At 34.1% G+C, this 20,401-nt stretch overlaps 1 protein-coding gene across 4 annotated transcripts in view; it reads left to right on the forward strand.

Moving 5' to 3' along the window:
- LOC127874845 (uncharacterized) overlaps positions 1–20,401 on the forward strand; it is a 137,224-nt gene that overhangs the window by 37,455 nt on the left and 79,368 nt on the right. The window contains exons 1-2 of one of the 4 annotated variants that reach the window (XM_052419495.1): positions 9,385–10,027; positions 10,769–11,186. The exons of 1 other annotated variant lie outside the window; for it this stretch is intronic. In XM_052419495.1, coding sequence (XP_052275455.1) covers positions 9,693–10,027; positions 10,769–11,186 — 753 coding nt within the window. In that variant the 5' untranslated portion in view covers positions 9,385–9,692. Of the gene's footprint in view, positions 1–9,384; positions 10,028–10,768; positions 11,187–11,271; positions 11,490–20,401 lie in introns of those variants that run through there. 2 more of the 4 variants (XM_052419497.1, XM_052419493.1) reach the window with 2 other exon arrangements.

Consider the following 20,401-nt stretch of genomic DNA (forward strand, 5'->3'; position numbering starts at 1 on the left):
GTCCCCCACTATAGTAGTGGGGGACATATTGTTTTTGCCCTGTCTGTTGGTCTGTTGGTTGGTCTGTTGGTTGGTTGGTTTGCGCCAACTTTAACATTTGCAATAGTTTTGCAATATTGAAGATAGCAACTTTATATTTGGCATGCATATGCATCGCATGGAGCTGCACATTTTGAGTGGTGAAAGGTCAAGGTCAAGGTCATCCTTCAAGGTCAAAGGTCAAATATATGGGTCAAAATCGCTCATTTAATGTACACTTTTGCAATATTTCAATATTCAAGATAGCAACTTGATATTTGGCATGCATGTGTATCTCATGGAGCTGCACATTTTGAGTGGTGAAAGGTCAAGATCAAGGTCATCCTTCAAGGTCAGAGGTGAAATATATGTGGCCGAAATCGCTCATTTTATGAGTACTTTTGCAATATTGAAGATAGCAACTTGATATTTGCATGCATGTGTATCTCATGAAGCTGCACATTTTGAGTGGTGAAAGGTCAAGGTCAAGGTCATCCTTCAAGGTCAAATATATGGGTCAAAATTGCTCATGTAATGTCACTTCTGCAATATTGAAGCTAGCAATTTTATATTTGAAATGCATGTGTACAACATGTATCTCATGGAGCTGCACATTTTGAGTGGTGAAGGGTCAAGGTCATCCTTCAAGGTCAAACGTCATATACGGGGACATAGTGTTTCACAAACACATCTTGTTTATATTTTATCTTGTTCTTTAAATGATCTTAAACAATTCAAAATATTACAGTTTTGGTAGTAAAATCAGTTTGTCAAAAAATCAGTGAACATGTCATGTTTAAGTTTCTTTTACTATGGTAATAAATGTACTTTTGGATACTTAAAAAGTGTCATGGCAGTAACACTTATAATAGTTATGCTAATAACAATGTCAACTTTATTTAACCTTAGCATTAAGTATTTGTTACAAAAGGCCCATGACTCTTAATCATTGTTTATTTACATATAAACAATGTGTTTATTTACTGAAAAAAAACTCAAATCAAGTGTGTGTTTTTTTGAAAAAAAAAATCTTTCTTAAGACCCCAAATATGTCTAACTTTTGTATCAACAATATCTAGGCAAATGGTATGTCTGTGTAATGTGCGTCCAAATAATAGGTTATGAGGCTAAATTTTAGAAGAATCTTGCTACAACTTAAGAGGCCAAATTTATGACTAAATTTTGATAAAACCTGGTCAGAATGTTTATTTTAACAATATCTAAGATGGGTTTGAATCTGGGTCTCCTTCATCCAAACAGTAGTTCAACGTGTTATATCTTAGACAAAATATTGCATTACTTTAAAGGCCACATTTATGACTAAAACTAGAAACCTGGTGAGAATGATTATCTTTAAAATATCAAGGCCCTGTTTTTCTCTGAGTAAGGTGTGGTAAATAACTAGGTCACCACGTAAACCATTTTTAAAATAGGTGTTTCATTGCATTTTGAATGAATAATTTACTCATGTAACATGTTTTTAAATAGCCAGGAACTGAGATCATTATTTAAGCGAATAAACTTCTCACAAGTGTTAAGGATTTTAATGTTATGGCAATGACCAAAGGGCCTTAAGTCTGATGTACAATGAGTCAGAATTATGCGCCTTTATACTTAATTTCTTGTAATGATTTGCATGCATTAAGTGATTATCTCTGTTTCTACTACAGATAATAATTTGAAATTTCACATGTGTATTTTAGGTCATAAGGTCATTGACAAATGCTGTTATTGGTCACCAGTGTTTTAGTTGAATATAGGCCCTGTATTATATCATTTTCAGGTTTGAGTTGACATAAAAATATTCAACTAGTAAAAACATTTAAATTTGTGAGGGACTCACAGGTATTTGTCTTAGATAACTGTGTTCATTAAACTATCAGAGCAAACACAAAATGAACTTAATATGTAATTTTTGGTGTCAACATATATAATGAGCCACTCAAGGAAATGGAAAGTTTTATCTTGTAGAGAATCCTGTTTCAAACCTTTACTTAAACTGGATTCTTTACAAAATAATTTCAAGTGACAGTGTTGACGCTGAGAGTATTGAAATAGCAGCAAACACTAATTACTTAAGGTTTTTCTGACACTCATTTTTGTGATTCAAATTTATGGTTGGTCCCATAACATCTAGAGAATGCTTTGACCTTTGATCATGAACATTGGTATGATGGTTACTAGAAGAAAAGGAAGATGTATGGGACCCAAGGTCACAGGGGCATGTAACATGACATTTGTCTTTGCACAATATCCATTGAACTTTTGCACCTACAATCATCAAAATGTGTATGCATGTTACCTGAGAGGAAAGTAAGAAAAAGTAAGGAAAGTATGATTCCTATCAATTTTGAGGTTAGAAGTGCAAAGGTTAAGGACACTAAAGCTTGTTATATGAAATTTATTTCTGGATAATAGCAAGATATTTTTTGGGCCTTCGATCATTAAAATTGGAATACTGGTTTCTCTAGAGGAAAGGAAGATACTGAGGCTGGTAAAATGATAATTGTTACCGAATAATTTCAAGAGTAAGATTAACAAGTAGATAATCTTAATTAGTAAGCTTGTTTTTCGTAGGTAACTATTTGGATAGAAGCTATGGTTTTATGGGAATGCTGAAAAAATAAATTCTTAGTACATTTATGACTTAATCTTGAGGAAACTCTGGTATGAATGTTTATTTCGATAATGTCTTGGCCAAATTTGAAACTGGTTCACAAAGCTTCTCTAGAGGCCATATTGATGAATTAATCAGTGTCCGACAAATCCATTGCCCGGAGCCCGGGGGCTACCAACATTTTTCATCGGGCTACTGAAATTTTCCAGCTGACGCCCGCCGGGCTACTATAAATCTATAAGAGCGGTAGCCCGGTTTATTGACAGACATGCGTAGAATAAACACGCTGATCATGTGTTTGTACACTGTGTATTGCTTATAATCCGATAACAAAGTGCAATCAATTAACTTATCAGTCACCGATCACTTGCAGTAATGTCTTAAACAGTAACAGTGTATTTTAATCATCCAATCAGAATCAACATTTGTCGTCTGCTAATAATATAATGAGAGCCGGTTGGATAGTTGGCGCACATGATGCAACATCATTTCGCAGTTTGGAATTCTTTGTTAACCGCAACAATGAGTAATTGCGACAACGTTTTTGATGTCGTTAAATATCCAAGGACGCCAAACATTAAATAAATCAAAACAATAGCGGATTCTTCAAACGCGTTAACGGTAACGAAACCGAAAATGAATATTAATGACAACTTTGTGAACGCGGTTAACACCTGCTAATTAGTTTGCATTGTCAATTAATAATTGGATTAATCGACTGTAAATCAATAATCCCATATATGCCCGATTTATAATATTTTTAAAACCAAATTATGGGTGGGTAATAATTATAGACGATAAGAGTCATAAACACAAACGTTTGAAATTTTCTAAAGTGTCAAATAAATTTCGGAATATGGTTCTATTTAAAGATATGATGAAATAAGCTCCCAATCAGGACCGTTGTATTGCAACATGCGTAAATAACCTGCCACGGTTTGCACGTGTTGTGTACAGCTATTTTAGGTTACAAAATTCTACATTTAAGAAATGAATTTCTTTGTCCTGATAAAAAGCGCGCGAAAATTGGCGTGGGTGTATTTATTTGTAAATAAAAATTTCGTAGCAGGTACAACATTGAGATCATTTAATTTCCATTAAAAGTTTCGTTGTGAATTTCAACTAAAGTACCGGGCTATCTCGCGAATTATTTGGCATTGACATTTTCTCTTAATAAAATATCATGTAAACACGCTGTATCGTTACCGTTATGCTGTATCAGTTCCTTCATGATTGAAACAATTGTTGTATTGTATACTGACTGCACACAAGTGTCGTAACATACGGATGCAATACGTAAATTCGGACAGTACTTAAAGTCGGACACAAGTACATGTTAATAAATGATTTAATACTCTTGATTTCTTGAAACTCTGTATTTGTTGTTAAAAAGGGCAATTGCATTGATTAACACCATACGAGTCAATCGTATTGATCATCTAAACGCTTTATTTACGTTTACGACTTAACGTGCTGACCGAATTTAAGTACACATAAATGTGCACATACATGTAATATCTACATGTAGTATATGATTTTCTTTGGTACATTTACATTTAAGTACACGGTGCCTGTTCTGTAACATTAATTTACAATATTGACTGTGTACATCAGACTACTTGCTGTTTTATGTATATGTATGTATACATATTATGTATATGTAAATAAAGAAATAAAATAAAGATGAAAACCTGCCTCTTATCATTCTGTAGGAAAATTTTATGGGCTACCAAATATTTTTATTGGTAGCCCAGTGGGCTACCTGAAAAATAAGAAATTTGTCGGACACTGAATTAATCTTGATGAAACTTAGTCAGAATGTTATCTACACAATATCTTGGCCTAGTACCGATTGAGTCACATGCACCCAAAATCTAGGTCATTATGTCAGATCTTGGAAAAGTCTTGTAACATCTTTAGAAACAAGATATATGACTCAACCTTGAGAAAACTTGTTTTTTTATTTCAAAAGTTGCAAAAATAATATAACCAGTTTAAATCTAAGAAAAACCATAATATCACTGTAAAAGAGCATTTATGACTCAATCTTAGTGAAAAATGGTTATAATATTAAAGCCTAGTTTTAATCTGGGTAAAAAAATTAAAACCTAGGTAACCAATTCAAGTCTTCAACAATATGTGTACCTTGTACTTAGGTCAGCACTTCAGGGCCATGATGGTCCTCTTGTTTCAAGAAGATGATAATGTTTGAAGGGCTGATGTCCATTTACCAGCATTAACTTGAAAACTGACTTGGTTAATTTGAACATGATCATTATTTAAGGACTCATTGATTTGATTGATTGATCAAATTGATTTGATGTAGGCCATTTCATCTAAGATTAACTTACAAATTAATCAATGATTGCTCAATATAATTTCAAACCGACGGCAGCCAGGCAGTTTAGAGCATCAAAGCGTTTGCCAAAGAGCGATAAACCATTAATTAAGCGTTATTGATCTGCTAAGAAGATTGATGTAAATTAACAAATAATAATCGACAGGCATTAGATTCCATTTGTTCTCCATGGTGGTGTATAATAGACCAATATAGATTGGCTGGTAAGGATATGACTCAAGGTTCATATCCAGGAACCCAAAGATTGCAGCATGTATAACCTTTCGCCTATGCTTTTCTACAAACATGATCATTATTCAAACATTCTTCATTGACATGCTTTCAAGCTTATAGAGATCATTATTTATTGGTACAATATAGCTTTGGAAAACACACCTGGTTTGTTATTATTGGCTACCTGTTTGGCTGTGAATATGTTATTTACTTTCATTTACAGTCGTAGCAAGCAAAATAGTCAAACAAGTTGTATCTGATATCAAAACAGTAGAAGCTTATATCAAACTGTTTCACAACCAACCATATACTTTAGTTCCTTTACTGTAATATTGGTTTTTAAAGCTATCAATTGGAAAACATTCAGAAATAGTAAACAACTGCAATTTCTATAAAAACAATATGTAAGATACTTGACCTTCCCCTCTTTCTAACCATGGCTGGGACATTCTTTCTTAATCCTAGTGATTTTCTGCAAAGCATGACAGGTGATAGAAAGATTAAGCAAATCATATTTATCATATTTCTTTGTAATGGTTTTATTGGTTCTGAAGTTTTCTAGGTCTCTAGGTTATATAAAATAAATACCTGGGAACACCCCTGATGAAACTTTTTACATCAGATGAAAGAGAAAGCCTGTGAAAAGCTAGAGGCCTTATTAATTATTCCATTTTCATGAAACTTATTCCATCTTTCCCCAAGTTCAACACGGGGTGGGGGGGCGGGGGGTTGGGGGTCATGGTTGGGGGTCATGGGATATAAAATTACTATAATGGGCAAATTAAAGATAAGGCTTGTGAACACTCAAGAGGCTGCCTTTATTACCCAATCTTTATGAAACTTGCTGAGAACATATTTCCCAAATATAATTCATCCAAGTTTAATAAACTCTATAATAAACAAGGTTCTAGGTCAAATTAAACAAGAAATATCTTTAAAAAAGATATACGGCGTTGATTGTGGTCGATGTTTATGAACGATCAAAAGTTATCTCTATGAGATAAAAAGAAGCGGATGCCTTTTTTTCTGCGCAGTTCTTAGCTACATCATAAGCAAATCAATTACGGGGCGTTGCGCCAGATTTCGTGGCTTATTTTGCTTTATGTGATATTATTACTCAGATATCTATATTAACAGAATAGAAAAACACAAGAAACATGAAAATAAACGAGTGCATATAGGTCAGCCGGCAATACTCGAATCTTATTTAATTGCATAATTATAGTATAGTGAATTATTGTGCTCATGCTTAATTAACTGGTCTAAATGGATAAATATTTCTAATTAATTTTATCAAAATTGGTCCTTATCATGCAAATGTTGAAAACATATTAAAAATCGATGATTGACATACCACAATAATATCGCCGAATATCTTAATTTAGTATCTTTCTCATCTAAACAGACTTCAAGTGCACAAAGTTTACGAGACGGCGTTTATATAAAGATTTCTGCAACTGACCGCAAACTGACCTTGATACCTTGCGAATTGGAATGCGATGCATTAAAGTTAGGTAACAATTCTCTGCTGAAACGACGGCTTGTTTACGCCAACTGTACACGACCAAGGCAACAGCTGTGCCTAAAATATTGATATATCGACAAAGCGACTAAACGAACTATTTACTCCATCAGACAAAAATAGCATAGATACCAATTTTTTCCTTCAATGAAAAGATCGTAACCCCTTCTGCGAACTCCGGTGATGAACTGTATATAAACTCTGACTTTCACATACTGGCCGCGAATTGACCCGAAACCTCGCGGGTTGAACTGCAATGCAAGTAAGTGCTAAATATGAGAATATAGCCTTCAGTATAAACGCTTTTGCGCTGGTAATTCTCTGAAAATAAAAGGTGAACGCACAAACTGTATTTATGTAGAAAATTGATTGTAAAACTGTTCTATCTATTGGGCCTTTTCATTAGAGATACAATTGTTCCATGCAGTAAAACAGTGTTACAAAGACGCGGATATGTTTCCAATGTTCTGGTGTTATACTCAAATCAGCCAATGGAATAAATGAAGTGTATTCATTCGTACCTAGCCGCGGGAAATTTTATTTGAATATTATTGGACACTTACAAAGGTCAAGTCAGGGTGAAAAGCTGGCTTAATACAGCTTACGCCGAAAAAGGGCTTTTGAGCTGTCAATGTACCACATTTATTGCAAAGTCTTCACAAAACTTGGTCAGAACATTTGTTCCTATTAAATCTCAATAGAGTTTGTAAGGGTATCATGTGATGTACCAAAACAAGGTTGCCAAGTTGAATTTAAGGTAAACCTTTTGAACATTCTTGAGACCACATGTATTGCCCAATAATAATGAAACTTGGTCTTTTTTTTCTTGTATTTTTCCCAATGATGTCTCAATCTATTAAGATATGATTCTAGTTCATTTAAAACATGACTGCCATGAGGGGGGATTTATCTTTAAATGGCAATAGTGAAACCATTTGAACACTCAAGGAATGCCATTTGTAGCCCACCCCTCATGAAACTTGTTATGAATATTTTTAAAATTGAGTTGTTATGATATCTGGAGTGATAAAGTGGAAAATGATTTTGGGTTTGTTAAAAAAGATTGCTGCCAGAAGTTGGGTCAGTTTTATTGTTAAACCTGATGAAAACTACCCGATCAGAACAGTTTAGTTACTTGGTTTTTCGGGTAAGCACCTCAGGGACTTTTGCTCTCTTGTCTGTTTATACATGTTGCACTGCTCTTCCATTGTAAATATTCTGATTATGATTTTCAGCATCTTGCTTAATTATTAATAAAGATTTTCTGTGTTATAATTTTGTTTACTGTCTTCTTGGTTTGTTTGGAAATGGCGATGGGAAAGGCTCCATGAAAGAGACTGTCGTGGAGAGAAATGGGGAGATTGGTTTAACAAACAAACAAAAAATCATTCCGGGTAGCGCATATGATATTGTGATATCTGTTTCAAAACGATCAAGTACCAATCAAATGGGAAAAAGGCGTTCAAGTCTCACGCCGAGGACGTTACGCATGTGAATAATTACCGGACGTGTAAATCAAATCATTTGTAAATAACTAGATAAGATATAAAAACAAATTACTTAAAAATACAAGACAGAAAATGTATTGCTATAACATGTTCATTGATCTATATTATACTGTAAATATTTGTATATAGTTGAGAAAGTTTAGTGTTATCTTTAAGATTTTGCCTATCACATTTGATCTACATGAAATGTTTAAGAAATAGATTGTGATATATTCTAGCCAAACTAACTGTTTTTTTGTGTTTTGAATCACATAAAAATACAGGTGGCTTTAAGCTTAGGAGAAGTGATTTCTTTGTTTCAAATAAAATGCAGGAGCTTCCGGGGGGCCGGAGGCCCCCTGGACCCCTAGCCAGGGCACTTGCCCTGGACCCACCGGGGGCCCTATCCGCCCCCAGATTTTATTTTCAGTATTTTGGGAATTTCCTACTTTCACCCATGAGACTATCGTTATTATATAAGTCTGCATGCGTGCATACTGGTAACTGAACAGAATGTTACTCTGAGTAAAGTCCTTTGATATTAAACGTTGATGATAGACAAATGTTAAAGTAAACAACAAGCTAGGATTCAGTAGGAATTTGATGGGTTTATCTTTGTAACCGCTAGTTTAAATCCATAAATATTTATCTGTAAATTTGCCTACTCAATCATTGTCACAACGTACTACACCTTGACTACCAATGATTTATACCTCGTAAACTGTGTATATCTTTCTTTATGTAATATACTAAGTCATGAACACGTAAGTAAGAAAAATATGACTTTGCGTATTAATATTTTATTTTTATGATAATTTCTGTTTGTGTATACTTTATTTATAAATATCATGGTCCATTAACTAACTAGTACTATACAATATGTTTCAAATGACTTTAATATGCTTTTCTATGATAAATATTTGGGGAAAAAAATCTATTTTCATTATTATACAATGAAGATTTTTTATTGACATATGTTTTTTGTGACTAGGTAGCTAGGTTTAAAAAAGATTACATTGACTGTTTACACAAAATAAAAGCAGATTCCCCCTTACTTCGAAGAGCTCTGTTCACATGCACTGTTTGCTTTTTCGATTGAATATCGATTGAATATTAGCACAAAGATAAAGCATTACCTGATAAAGCTGTAAAGTTGTATGCTCGATCACGTGACATACATGTATAGACAATTCAAACTTTTGAAAATTATCATCATAGCATATCAGTTCAACCTAGCAAAAAGTTTAAAATAGGCTACTGTGTTAAGCAATTCAGAAAGGCTGGACTTAATGTTTTGAGAAACATGTTTTGAAAATACATTTTAACTGCATTCATGGTGGACTTGCCCTTGTTGTTTTCAATTTTTTATCTTTCAAGAGTGTAATTTTTGTGAGGCAAAAAGGACATTGTGAAGTTGACTGGAAATTAGTGAGTTAGCCCTGTAATTTTTCATAGCAAATCTGTTCATAGTAGAAGATGGCAGCAGCATCAGTGTCTTTAAAATCAAAAGATTCAGAAACAATTGCAGCCTATCTTTGCTCGACATGTAAGAATAAAAACAGTGAGACCGAGGCAAAGGCTTACTGTAAAAAGTGTGACTCGTGCTTTTGTGAACAATGTGTCAATCTACACAGTCAGTTGTTTCAAAACCACACCATTTATGGGAATGAAGAAATGGAAAAGTGGCCAGTTGCCATGTCTACACAGGAGTTTCTGGAAAACTGTGCAGTCCATAACGGGAAGAAACTAATATTGTTCTGTGAGGACCACAGCCAGTTGTGCTGCGATATTTGCATTCTGCTGAGTCATCGGTAGGTTAGATGTAGTATTTTTATATAAATTGTTAAATTTGTTAAAATACGATACTTGCTTAAATAAACATGTTGAGATTGTGTGTTTAGTATATCAGTACAACAAATTTGGAAATATTAATATTTATGCCCCGCTTCGAAGAAAAGGGGGTATATTGTTATGCACATGTCAGTCGGTCAGTCCGGCAGTCGGTCCGTCCACCAAATGGTTTCCTGATGATAACTCAAGAACGCATAGGCCTGGGAGTAGGAAAGTTCATAGGTACATTGATCATGACTGGCAGATGACCCCTATTGACTTTCAGGTCACTAGGTCAAAGGTCAAGATCACAGTGACTCAAAACAGTAAAATGGTGTCACAGTGACTCGAAACAGTAAAATGGGGTCACAGTGACTTGAAACAGTAAAATGGTTTCTGGATGGTAACTCACAAATGCTTAGGACTGGGATCAGGAAAGTTCATAGGGACAATCCAGGGGTTGACCAGCAGATGACCCTTTTTTATTTTGAAGTCACTAGGTCAAAGGTCAAGGTCACAGTGACTTTAAGCAGTAAAATGGTTTCCGGATGATAACTCAAGAACGCTTAAGCTCAAGAATCATACTCTAACGTATTCACACAATGACTGTCACTACAACCCATTTTGGGGGGCATGCTAGTTTTACAAACAGCCCTTGTACGATTTGTTTGTGCTGAAGACTTACATCGAGTAAGCTAATTTGAAATTATTGTTCATTTTAGTCAGTGTTCAAAGGTGACCTTGATTGCTGACACATCTCTGTCTGCAACAGACCATCAGCAGCTGTCAGCAAAGCTTAACTTCCTTCTTGATCATATTATGAAGCTGCAAACTAATTGGGAGAGTAACATGAAGTCACTACAGGTTTCGTATGAAGAGAGGCTTAAAGAGATAAGAAGTAAGAGGGAGAGAATAAATGCCTCCTTAGATGAGCTGGAGAAGGCCACACTGAAGGAAATGGATAAAGTTAAGGCCAGCCTGAATGCGTCTCTCAAATTTGATGTTGACACATGCTCCAGGCTTCATACTGAGCTTACATGTCTCAGTGATGCAATACAGGAGATTGGGAAAAATAACAAAGAGTTAGCCTTCATAGCGCGTCAGAAAAGTGAAGAGCTGATAAAACAAGCAGACAAATACCTGAACAACAATTCGATGCAAACAGAGGTGTCCTTAAAATTTATCATTTACAATAACATTGAAGAGTATTTATCGAACCTTACAGGTCTCGGCCATACCATTTACATTACGAAGGAATTGACAATGCAGGAGATCCCAGACCAGGCTATCATAGTCACAGGGGCAACTCCAGTGAGTGTGAGAACACCAAGTGATACTAGTTCGTCGTATTATATCTACGGCATGTGTGGAATGTTCAATGGTCAGATACTTGTTATAGATTATTATAACAAGAGACTGAAGCTGTTGGATCTGCAGCACAAGGTGGTCAGTGAATGCGATATGTCTGGCGATCCATATAACATGTGTCTGATTACCCCCTGTCAGGTAGCAGTAGCTGTGAACAAACATATACAGTTTGTATCAGTGAACAGTGGACAGCTGGTGAAGGGCAGGAGGCTACAGCTACAACATGACTGTGCAGGAGTTGCACATCACCAGGGAGACCTGTATGTAACTTCTGGCCAAGCTCTGTACAAGTACACTCTCACCGGAACACTTGTGAACAAGATGTATGAGGATACATCTACTTATTGCACAGGTAATGGTCATGAACATTACTGTCCTGATAAATATCAAAATAATTATCGAAACAGAATTAATCAAATGCAATGCTACAACAAATTGCCCTGTCTATCTATATATATTTTCTTTGTTTTATATATTATTTATTAATTTCCTCAATTAAAGATTTTGTTTATTTCTGTTAATATATTTGCATAATTATGTATTGTTATTTGAGGTCGGGGTACAACAGAACAAGTATTGCATTCTTCTTCAGAATTGATAAATATATTTTTTATTTCATCAATCAGTCTGGAAATGTGCAGTGAGTCTCAGTGGTGACAGGATCTATGTTACCAACTATGGCCAACACAAGCTCCTCACCCTGGCCAGGGATGGGACTGTTATCTCCACCTTCGCTGATACAGAACTTACATGGCCATTGGGAGTAAATGTGACACCTGCAGGGCAAGTGCTTGTTTGTGGTTGGAACTCAAACACTGTCATACAGGTTGACAGAGAGGGCAAGAAGAAGATTGCTACACTTGCTACACAGAAGGATGGACTTCAATCCCCTCGATCAGTCTTCTATAATCAGAAATCTGGCTCTGTCATTGTGGGACAATCAAATAATGAAAACATCCTGGTGTTTAATCTAAAATGAAATCAATGTTCCGAGAAAAGCATCCTTATTGTTTACATTTTAAATACAAAATTAACATATAAAGCCTATTTAAATTGATGAGTTTCTTTAAATGTCAGAAGACATTAAATGTTGTCCTTTTGATTTTTATGCCCCCCTTCGAAGAAGAGGGGGTATATTGCTTTGCTCATGTCGGTCTGTCGGTCGGTCGGTCCGTCCACCAGGTGGTTGTCAGAAGATAACTCAAGAACGCTTGGGCCTAGGATCATGAAACTTCATGGGTAGATTGATCATGACTCGCAGATGACCCCTATTGATTTTGAGGTCACTAGGTCAAAGGTCAAGGTCACGGTGACCCGAAATAGTAAAATGGTTTCCGGATGATAACTCAAGAATGCATACGCCTAGGATCATGAAACTTCATGGGTAGATTGATCATGACTCGCAGATGACCCCTATTGATTTTGAGGTCACTAGGTCAAAGATCAAGGTCACGGTTACCCGAAATAGTAAAATGGTTTTCGGATGATAACTCAAGAACGCATATGCCTAGGATCATGAAACTTCACAGGTAGATTGATCATAACTCGCAGATGACCCCTATTGATTTTGAGGTCACAAGGTCAAAGGTCAAGGTCACGGTGACCCGAAATAGTAAAATGATTTTCGGATGATAACTCAAGAACGCTTTTGCCTAGGATCATGACACTTCATAGGTACATTGATCGTGACTCGCAGATGACCCCTATTGATTTTCAGGTCACTAGGTCAAAGGTCAAGGTCACAGTGACAAAAAACGTATTCACACGATGGCTTCCACTACAACGGACAGCCCATATGGGGGGCATGCATGTTTTACAAACAGCCCTTGTCTTTAATTGTGTTTATGTTACATGAACAGCTTCAAAATAACAAGCTGAGATTATATTGGGTTCACTATAAAACATTTAATTGTATATTGTGAGTTTAATTGATTATCTTAATGAACTATGATCCAATTGTGTTAAGTTGTATCGTAACAATCTTCTAACATTTTATCTTAGTACCTACTTCAGGATAAACATTTTTATCACACATATATGCTGTTTATCTTTTTGTTGAAACAATTGAGCAAGTTGTACATTTTGTTACATTCTTGTTATTTGTTATACATGCTCTCATGACTGTGTTATTATTATGATGATGATTACTATTATTATAATCACTTTTATTTTATATTGTTGACATTTGGGATCAGTTCATAAAATTATTTTCCTTCAGCTCTAACCTTGGGCAACATTTTAAAATATTGCCCTACTTAGGGAAACAGTTTGACTCAGAGCCCAAATGCCAATTAAATACCAGTGGAATAACAAAAATAATAATATCAATTTGATGGTCATTAGACTCATTACCAAAAACTTTTTCTGCTATCTTGTATTGTATATAGCGAATTTCACTTATGAATCCAAGCAAGGTGATAATCCTTATGAAGATAATTTCAGCTGGTTTTTATCTTGCAATGTCGTAGTTTAAAATGGCGATGTTCAGTCTGAGCGATATTAGTTATAAAACAAAATACAGTGTGTTCTCATAAGTTTAATTTGGTAAAGCAATATGCCAGTTATGTGTATTTGCCGTAATGAAAAATGCACAATTTTTAGGCGCACTATTATTTATTTTGTTCAAAGTTTTAGAAATATAATCTTGTAAATATTTGTACATCATGGCTTGCTTATATAGAGCATTCAAGTATTTTAACAACCTGTCAACTGTCTTGAAGTTGCTTAGTTGCAGAACAGATAAACTGGTAATTATTAATTGTTTGCATTTATATTTAAAGGACCGTGAATTGCATCACTTTGTCCTTTGTATTGCCGTATGAGATGACAATTTTATATTGACAATCATGAATCAAAAGCAGGAAAATCAAAAAGTGTGAATATCCCTTGTCATCAACAATTTAGCCAAAACGTCTATAACGGACATGCTTTAACTGCCATTTAATTCAAAAGGCTGCATAGACTACCGGAAGTATATTGGTAGCGCATAAGCTTTTTCTCAAGAGGTCTCAGGTTCAAACCCCAGGGCTGGTATATTTTTTATATTTTATCTTGTTCTTTAAATGATCTTAAAGCGGGTATGTACGATTTTGTCAAATATTTATGAATTTATATAAAATGTGTAAAAAACGTAGTATATATATATTTCAATATAAATTAAAATAAAAGTTAAGAAGAACATGTGTCGAAAAATGCAAAATAAGCCAGATATTTAATTCTGAAATTGAAAACGGCTGTACAGCCGAATTCGCCAGCATGTATATCATACATGTACGATGTGAATCTAAACTTAGTTTAACGGTTTATTTGAATTCCTGCAACAATATCTATTCATACGACACACGAACACTAACTCCAATCCTAATACAAAGACGAATGCTTCTGTTATTGTAGGAAAATATGTACGTCACAATCGGCTCGGGCCGCTAATTTGTCTTTGCTCATTTTATGAAATTCGGCTTTAATGTATAATTTTTCTTGCCTATTTTGTGTAATTGTAACATATTCTATCAATATATTACAATTAAACACATATAAAAAATAGTATATACCCGCTTTAAACAATTCAAAATATTACAGTTTTGGTAGTAAAATCAGTTTGTCAAAAAATCAAAAATCAATGAACATGTCATGTTTAAGTTTCTTTTACTATAGTAATAAATGTACTTTTTGATACTTAAAAAGTGTTATGGCAGTAACACTTATAATAGTTATGCTAATAACAATGTCAATTTTATTTAACCTTAGCATTAAGTATTTGTTACAAAAGGCCCATGACTCTTTATCATTGTTTCTTTACAGATAAGGAATTAATTTACTGAAAAAAAACTCAAATCAAGTGTGTGTTTTTTTGAAGAAAAAATCTTTCTTAAGACCCCAAATAGGTCTAACTTTTGTTTCAACAATATCTAGGCCAATTGTATATCTGTGCAATGTGCGTCCAAATAATAGGTTATGAGGATAAATTTTAGAAGAATCTTGCTACCACTAAAGAGGCCAAATTTATGTCTAAGCTGGGTTTGAATCTGGGTCTCCTTCATCCAAACAGTAGTTCACCGTGTTAAATCTTAGACAAAATATTGCCTTACTTTAAAGGCCACATTTATGACTAAAACTAGAAACCTAGTGAGAATGATTATCTTTAAAATATCAAGGCCCTGTTTTTCTCTGAGTAAGGTGTGGTAAATAACTAGGTCACCACGTAAACCATTTTTAAAATAGGTGTTTCACTGCATTTTGAATGATAAATTTACTCATGTGACCTGTTTTTAAATAGCCAGGAACTGAGATCATTATTTAAGCGAATAAACTTCTCACAAGTGTTAAGGATTTTAATGTTATGGCAATTACCAAAGGGCCTTAAGTCTGATGTACAATGAGTCAGAATTATGCGCCTTTATACTTGATTTCTTGTAATGGTTTGCATGTATAAAGTGATTATCTCTGTTTCTACTACAGATAATAATTTGAAATATCACATGTGTATATAGGTCATAATATAAGGTCATTGACATATGCTGTTATTGGCAGCGCCCTCACACTACTTTGGGGGAAGGGGTCCGCAGGGGAATTTTCGTGGCGTTTCCCTTTTTGGGGGATTTTGTTTACTTACTCTCTCATTATTACATTTGTACATGTTTGCACTGAATTCATTGCACTTTTCATAATTTAGTATGTTTGAAAAGATTAAATTGAAATAGAATTGAGATATAATAATCATTTAAATATAGGCCCTTTATTATATTATTTTCAGGTTTGAGTTGACATAAAAATATTCAACTAGTAAAAACATTCACATTTGTGAGGGACTCACAGGTATTTGTCTTAGATAACTGTGTTCATTAAACTATCAGAGCAAACACAAAATGAACTTAATATGTAATTTTTTGGTGTCAACATATATAATTTCCACTCATGGAAATGGAAAGTTTTATCTTGTTGGGAATCCTGTTTCAAACCTTTACTTAAACTGGATTCTTTACAATATAATTTAAAGTGACAGTGTTGATGCTGAGAGTATTGAAATAGCAGCAATCACTAATTACTTAAGGTTTTTCTGACACCAATTTTTGTGATTTCAAATTTATGGTTGGTCCCATAACATGTAGAGAATGCTTTGACCTTTGATCATGAACATTGGTATGATGGTTACTAGTAGAAAAGGAAGATGTATGGGACCCAAGGTCACAGGGGCATGTAACATGACATTTGTCTTTGCACAATATCCATTGAACTTTTGCACCTACAATTATCAAAATGTGTATGCATGTTACCTGAGAGGAAAGTAAGAAAAAGTAAGGAAAGTATGATTCCTATCAATTTTGAGGTTAGAAGTGCAAAGGTTAAGAACACTAAAGCTTGTTACATGAAATTTATTTCTGGATAATATCAAGATATTTTTTGGACCTTCAATCATCTAAGATTGGAATACTGGTTTTTTTAGAGGAAAGGAAGATACTGAGGCTGGTAAAATGATAATTGTTACCGAATAATTTCATGAGTAAGATTAACAAGTAGATAATCTTAATTAGTAAACTTGTTTTTCATAGGTAACTATTTGAATAGAAGCTATGGTTTTATGGGAATGCTGAAAATGAATTTTTAGCAAGTAATTTATGACTTAATCTTGAGGAAACTCTGGTCTGAATGTTTATTTCGATAATGTCTTGGCCAAATTTGAAACTGGTTCACAAAGCTTCTCTAGAGGCCATATTGATGAATCAATCTTGATGAAACTTAGTCAGAATGTTATCTACACAATATCTTGGCCTAGTACCAATTGAGTCACATGCACCCAAAATCTAGGTCATCATGTCAAATCTTGGAAAAGTCTTGTAACATCTCTAGAAACCAGATATTTGACTCAACCTTGAGAAAACTTGTTTTTTTAGTTCAAATCTAAGTAACAAAAATAATGTAACCAGGTAAAATCTAAGAAAACCCATAATATCACTGTAAAAGAGCATTTATGACTCAATCTTAGTGAAAAATGGTTATAATTTTAAAGCCTAGTTTTAATCTGGATCAAAAAATTAAAACCTAGGTTACCAGTTCAAGTTTTCAACGATATGTGTACCTTGTACTTCGGTCAGCACTTCAGGGCCATGATGGTCCTCTTGTTTCAAGAAGATGATAATGTTTGAAGGGCTGATGTCCATTTACCAGCATTAACTGGAAAACTGACTTGGTTAATTTTAACATGATCAGTATTTAAGGACTGATTGATTTGATTGATGGATCAAATTGATTTGATGAAGGCCATTTCATCTGAGATTAACTTACAAATTAATAAATGATTTCTCAATATTTCAAACCGATTGCAGCTAGGCAGTTTCGAGCATCAAAGCGTTTGCCAAAGAGTGTTGAACCATTAATTAAGCGTTATTGATCCGCTAAGAAGATCGATGTAAATTAACAAATAATAATTGACAGGCATTAGATTCCATTTGTTCTCCGTAGTGGTGTATAATAGACCAATATAGATTGGCTGGTAAGGATATGACGCAAGGTTTTCTACAACTATGCTCATATTTCTGGATATCAAACATTATTGATTGACATGCTTTCAAGCTTATAGAGATCATTATTTATTGGTACAATGTTGCTTCGGAAAACACACCTGGTTTGTTATTATTAGCTAGCTGTTTGGCTGTGAATATGTTATTTACTTTCATTTACAGTCATAGCAAGCAAAATAGTCAAACAAGTTGTATCTGATATCAAAACAGTAGTACCTTATATCAAACTGTTTCACAACCAACCATATACTTTAGTTCCTTTACTGTAATATCGGTTTTTAAAGCTATCAATTGGAAAACATATTCAGAAATAGTCAACAACTGCAATTCTATAAAAACAAATTGTAAGATACTTGACCCTCCCCTCTTTCTAACCATGGCTGGGACATTGTTTCTTAATCCTAGTGATTTTATGCAAAGGATGACAGGCGATAGAAAGATTAAGCAAATCATATTTATCATATTTCTTTGTAATGGTTTTATTGGTTCTGAAGTTTTCTAGGTCTCTAGGTCAAATAAAATAAATACCTGGGAACACCCCTAATGAAACTTTGTTAGAGCACTTGTCCCAATGATATATCGAATGAGTTGAAATATGGTCACATGGGTTCAACAACTTTTTCATGACACCTAATCCCACCAATTTATCTTTCCCCAAGTTCAACACGGGTGGGTGGGTGGGGGGGGGAGGTGGGGGGGGGGTTGGGGTCATGGGAAATAAAGTTACTATGATGGGCAAATCAAAGATAAGGCTTGTGAACACTCGAGAGGCTGCCTTTATTACCCAATCTATATGAAACTTGCTGAGAACATATTTCCCAAATATAATTCAATCGAGTTTAATAAACTCGATAATAAACAAGGTTCTAGGTCAAATTAAAAAAGGGCTTTTGAGCTGTCAATGTACCACATTTATTTAAAGTCTTCACAAAACTTGGTCAGAACATTTGTTCCTATTAAATCTCAATAGAGTTTGTAAGGGTATCATGTGATGTACGAAAACAAGGTTGCAAAGTTGAATTTAAGGTAAACCTTTTGAACATTCTTTAGACCACATGTATTGCCCAATAATAATGAAACTTGGTCTTTTTTTTCTTGTATTTTTCCCAATGATGTCTCAATCTATAAAGATATAGAGGATATTTGTTGGATTCGGTGGAATATCGATTTTATTTCACGAGTGATCATAGAAAACAATATTTTCACGAGTGGCGATGCCACGAGTGAAAATATATATTTTCTATGATCACGAGTAAAATAAAATCGATATTCCATCGAATCCAACAAATTTTCTTTTTATTTTAAGCTTTTTTCACCGTTTATTTACATTGTAAATGAGTTTAACTTGATAATTTCGCTGGAATTATGACGCTATTTCGTCAAAACAATGACGTCATTTCACAGTAAAACAGTGAAAAATATCGATATTTTTCACTGTTATTTTTCACTGTTTAAAACAGTGGAATACCAATTTTATTTCACTGATATTTCTCTATAAACCACCGGAAAGCATAAAATAAATGATTTTAGTTCATTTAAAACATGACTGCCATGAGGGGGGGGGGGGGGGTTTATCTTTAAATGGCAATAGTGAAACCATTTGAACACTCAAGGCATGCCATTTGTAGCCCACTCCTCATGAAACTTGTTATGAATATTTTTTAAATTGAGTTGTTATGATATCTGGAGTGATCAAGTGGAAAATGATTTTGGGTTTGTTAAAAAAGATTGCTGCCAGAAGTTGGGTCAGTTTTATTGTTAAACCTGGTGAAAACTACCCGATCAGAACAGTTTAGTTACTTGGTTTTTCGGGTAAGCACCTCGGGGACTTTTGCTCTCTTGTCTGTTTATACATGTTGCACTGCTCTTCCATTGTAAATATTCTGATTATGATTTTCAGCATCTTGCTTAATTATTAATAAAGATTTTCTGTGTTATAATTTTGTTTACTGTCTTCTTGGTTTGTTTGGAAATCTGTCAGTAGAATTTTTTTTTTTTGATAACATCTTAAACCTTAAATGATAGGGCATCTGCTCTTTCGATTATAAATATTTATTTTTCAATTATTAACAATGTTATGTTTTCTTATTCTTTCAATCATCTAAATATAATTTTAAGAGAAATTGATGTTGGCAATACTAATGTTTTTTAACTGTTATGTTTTTTAAATGCTTTTGTACAATATTGCTGTTTGTTCAAATATTGCTTTGACTAAGCTATATATGACAATATAAATATTTTATAGTACGTTGTTTGTTTTTTTTTGCTTTCTTTCAATACAGCCATGTACATGTACATTCAAGACTAAAGAATAAACATTTAAGTCAACAATATCATACATATTTGGAAATAAGCTTTTCTCAACCTTAAAGCGGGTATATACGATTTTTTATATGTGTTAAATTGTAATATATTGATAAAATATGTTACAATAACCATATATAGGCAAGAACAATTATACATTAAAGC

The sequence above is a fragment of the Dreissena polymorpha genome, chromosome 3 (genome assembly GCF_020536995.1).
Source record: "Dreissena polymorpha isolate Duluth1 chromosome 3, UMN_Dpol_1.0, whole genome shotgun sequence".
Classification (NCBI taxonomy): Eukaryota; Metazoa; Mollusca; class Bivalvia; order Myida; family Dreissenidae; genus Dreissena; species Dreissena polymorpha.